This window comes from Haliotis rufescens, unplaced genomic scaffold (genome assembly GCF_023055435.1).
Source record: "Haliotis rufescens isolate VD_foot unplaced genomic scaffold, xgHalRufe1.0.p SCAF_9, whole genome shotgun sequence".
Classification (NCBI taxonomy): Eukaryota; Metazoa; Mollusca; class Gastropoda; order Lepetellida; family Haliotidae; genus Haliotis; species Haliotis rufescens.
The window spans coordinates 9,903,785-9,908,172 of NW_025964383.1; the positions used below are offsets into that span (position 1 = coordinate 9,903,785).

General features: G+C 39.1%; 1 protein-coding gene across 1 annotated transcript; it reads right to left on the reverse strand.

Annotated features, from left to right (window-relative positions):
- On the reverse strand, positions 1-4,388 carry LOC124148559 (monocarboxylate transporter 5-like). Its single transcript, XM_048391076.1, has 5 exons — positions 3,602-4,388; positions 3,227-3,370; positions 2,812-2,958; positions 1,306-2,427; positions 1-179 (listed from the first exon to the last, which is right to left on the reverse strand). Exons 1-5 carry the CDS (start codon positions 3,900-3,902, stop codon positions 1-3), a joined length of 1,893 nt encoding a protein of 630 aa, XP_048247033.1. The 5' UTR covers positions 3,903-4,388.

The window sequence follows — 4,388 nt, forward strand, 5'->3', positions numbered from 1 at the left end:
TCAGTTGCCTTTCAGTGGTCGGTTTTCTTCAATGTTCTTATGGGAGCTCTGTGACTTCATTCTGTTCGCCCGACCTCTGACGAGCGGTACACAAAGTAGACATATTGCAGCTATGAAGTTACATATTCCAATGTAGGTGAAACAAAGGTTGTATGAACTGGTCAGGTCACGGATTGTCCCTGTAACAACAATACACAGCAGGACATTAGAGTAACAACGTTGTCAGATTTGAACAAAGATTTTAAACGTTCCATTTAACAATAGCTAATACAGTCTAACATAACCAGTTGTGATACTAAATAAAATGGATTTAAGTAATTAAACGCCTAACCCAGCAATATAATTTTAACACTTCTGACTAAATTATTAACTCGGGTAATAATGACAACATATTCCGAGACAAGGCAGTTAACTGTCTATAAAAGTCAAGTTTCCACCCTAGCTGAACCAGTGGCTATAACGAGTTATGTCATTTCTATGTCCCTCATATTGACAAATTGGACTTCACCTCTTCTATAACTTGCATTTGCTTCGGTGTCTAGTCAAGACGATCCTATAAAGTTAATCGAAGAAAAGTCTCAGACACCAAGTGCATGTGGAATGTAGCACGTTGAGAGGTGTAGTACCCGTTGATTATAAACATGAACAAATTAGAAAGCATCTGCCAACGCCCAGACGGTACACATGCTTTGCAAATTCTGGAGTGGACCAAACACGACAGTCGCCATGTTGTTTACGAACATGATGTCGATTTTGTTATGCGTCAAACGTTGTTCAAACGTCCAGCCTACTTCAGTAAGGTGGAAACTGGACTGTTATAGTCAGTAATGTCCGTTGCTTCGGGAAGATGTGATGACAAGCAATCAGACAAATCACTGTGCCTGACCGTATTTACAACTGAAGTATGTCAGCACATTCGTATATTAAGACCTGACTTCAATCTGTTTCGTTTTTGGATGTATAAACCTAAAACCTGATGTGAACCTTGTAAATTCGAATAGCTTCAGACAGACCTCTTGGTATTTAATGAATATCACCAGATTGTAGTCGAAATTGGTGACATAGTTCAGCGCAAGAACGTATCGCAAGCCCCACCCACCTTATTATCAGTGAATATATTTCTGTATTTTGCATGGTTTAGTGTATAGACGGTTCGTGCTTGTGTACAAGCTGAATTCCCCTACGTTGATCAATGTTACTACTGTATGTACGTTTAACAGTGCTGTTGAGCCAATAACTCCATGAATGCTGATGGTCCATTTCAACATAACATTAATAACATAAAATACAGAATGAGGATCTTACCCATGATCGGATGCGTCACGGATGTGGCTAAACCGTGGAACACAGCTAAAAATCCAAGAACCTTCGCCATGTATTCAAGTCCCATGAAGTCGACAATGGCAACAGGAATAAGGCAGTGATAAAAACTGCCAAAGAGTCCGACAGTGACGGAGAATACGACGAGAAGAGCATACGTGTTGAAAAAATAGACAAACTGTGTTGCCATTCCAGATATCAGCATTCCTATAATCATCAAATGATTAACTTTGATGTATTTGAGATCGGCGACGAACCCGACAGCAAGTCTGCTGAAGAAATCCAGAACATACGACAAAGTCAACAAATATGCTGCATCTGCTTGTGAGATGCCCTTTTCCTTTACCAGGGCAGGAAGATAGATTCCAACCAATCTAAATATGATGCCAAAATGAGCACATGCAACAATCAACTGAAACATTGGTTGCTTGAACAAGGAAATGTCAAATACTGATAATGCTCGTTTCACATACATGCCACAACCTTTGGCTTCTTTTGATTCCTGTTCATTGTCAAATAATTCGGCATTAACTTCTGTAATATCCACCATTGACATTGATGTCAAATCTAGGTTACTTGTGTACAATCTAATCTGGCTTTCTGAGAGGGAATCTACTTGTGATTCAATGCTGACAACTGATTCTGGTCTTGTACTTTTGCAGATTATTGCACTTGTCTGTCCCTTTCCTCTGTTTGATTGACTCGCAAATGAGACCACTGCTTGTCCACCATTAACACAAGTTAGTTCCTTAAAAGAACATACTCGAACCACATCATGTTCATTCCCATGTTTTTCAATGCCATGTCTTTGGTGATGTTTTCGCCCCTCACCCATGACAGATGGGTTTTTTGGTATCCTATTATGAAAGAAACTTAATGGTCTAAACAAAGCAGCCCCGACCCACATGTTCATTGTCAGTCCTGTTAGGATCAACATACTTCCTCTGACACCATATTCATCTAATAAGAAACGAACGAGGGGTGGGAAAACGCTGCCCCCAATACTAATTCCAGACATGGCAACTGCTGTGGCAATGCCTCTTCTCTTCTTGAAGTACTTTCCGATCAATACCAATGCTGGAGCATGAATCATGGAATGCCCTATACCTGAAAGTATATTATTCATTGTCAAATATAAATTGATGTTTTCTTCAAGATAATGTCTATGAAGCTTTATGTCTCTTTCTCATGCCAGAATTCTATGCTCGTTTTTCCAGTATATTTCTAAATGTTTAAGCCCTGCATCACTTTGTTACGCTGTTGCATCACTGAACTATTTTTTACAGAGTGTGTCCCATTTATTCAAGCCTTCAGTGAAATCATACATTTAGGAATAAGGTGCAGGAGTAAACAGTTTATATGCATATATGTATAGATAATGATCATATAAAGGGGCTTCAAGTTAAAAAATCCCATATGGATGCATTCACTTGAGCCATCAATTATTTTTTTGTGCTATTATGGATTCCTGAACATGTATAGTTTACGCACCAGTGAGAATACTGTGAGTGCAGATGAGGTATGTAATACTGGTGGCGAAAACTCCTGTCAGCATTCCTACAACTGATATTGTCCCACCAAGAAGTACAGTCTTTCTCTCCCCAAGCAGTTGCAGAATTATGTTCATCGATATGAGAGCTGTTGACATACAGAACATGGTTGTGTCAAAATAGGGAAAATTCGTACACTGTATATATATCATGTACCAAAATAATCCCTCTCGTATATATTCTGACCCTTGTGGTCTGACCCTTGTGGTCGTACAAATTATATATATATATATATATATAAAGTATCATTATAACAATATATTCATGTCCATTTTGTATCAGTATTCTTCGAAGAACACGATGATGTCTTTCTTTACCAATATAGTTTACATTTGCACGTATTGTTTAATACTCACAACTTATACTGTACGTCGCTGCCATCACACCCATGAACAAGGTTGTTTTTGTGGCAGATGCCTCGAATTCTTCCAAGTATGCCACAAAGAACATGGCAACGGACCGTCCATATCCAGCCATTAAAATAACATTCAGGAAACTCCCTGGAGAAGGTCAAAATACAACGTGGTATCAGTGATTACCAAGGCGTGTTTTTTTAAATAATTTAATTGTTTTCAAAATGCAAGAGGAAGAGACACATTTAACCCAGAATTCTTAATCTTAAGATTCAATACCCAATAGAATGATTATGACAGAATACTATATCTTATACTCTGACAAACATATTTGTCTCTGTTATCTGGATGGACGTAGAAATATGCACAATCGATCACCTGCTAACACTACCCAAGCCCATCCACGATCGATAGGTACACCACCATCCTCTTGCTCTGGTTTACTGTCATCTGGTAGCTCGCCATTACCACCATCATGCAACATGTTCTGCTTCTCGGCATCTCCTCCAGCTCCAGTCCCACCTTCTTCTGTCACCGTTCCCAACAAACTGTCTCCCCCATCGACCGCCTCTCCCGTCTTCGGCACAAACAGTTTTCCGTTGTTTGTATCTGGTGTCATAACTAGATGTTCGCTTCTGTCAATTTCGTTCTCCCGACACGTTTTTGATTCTTGTGTCATTTTTACTGTGATAGTATATCGGACCTATATAATTTATGAAACTGCATTTACACAATACCAATGTGACACTTTCCTAGAAAGTGAACGTGGCTGCTTGTAACTATCAGTGATTGTGTGAATGTAGTTTAAGGCTGCAAAAACAAACATTCCATATAAATAACTGTAAACAGTATGGACGGTATGATTATTGAAAACACGAAGAACGATCCACGTCATCAAGTCTCGATGGTAAACAATCAACCAAGTAACAGAGCCTTTCCACCTGATACCCATGTCAGTTTCTACCACAACACATAAGGTACTTTCACCTATTATGATCCGAAATCCGTACAAGCCTGTATGTTACACGAATATCTAGCAACGCAAGAGTCAGATACAATGCATACCTGTCATCTTCACCACGATAATATTGTGTAACCAGATAATACGTGTCTGTGCTTGTGTATAGTCACAAAGTGTCTTCACAGACTAAGTGAGTGAGTGAGT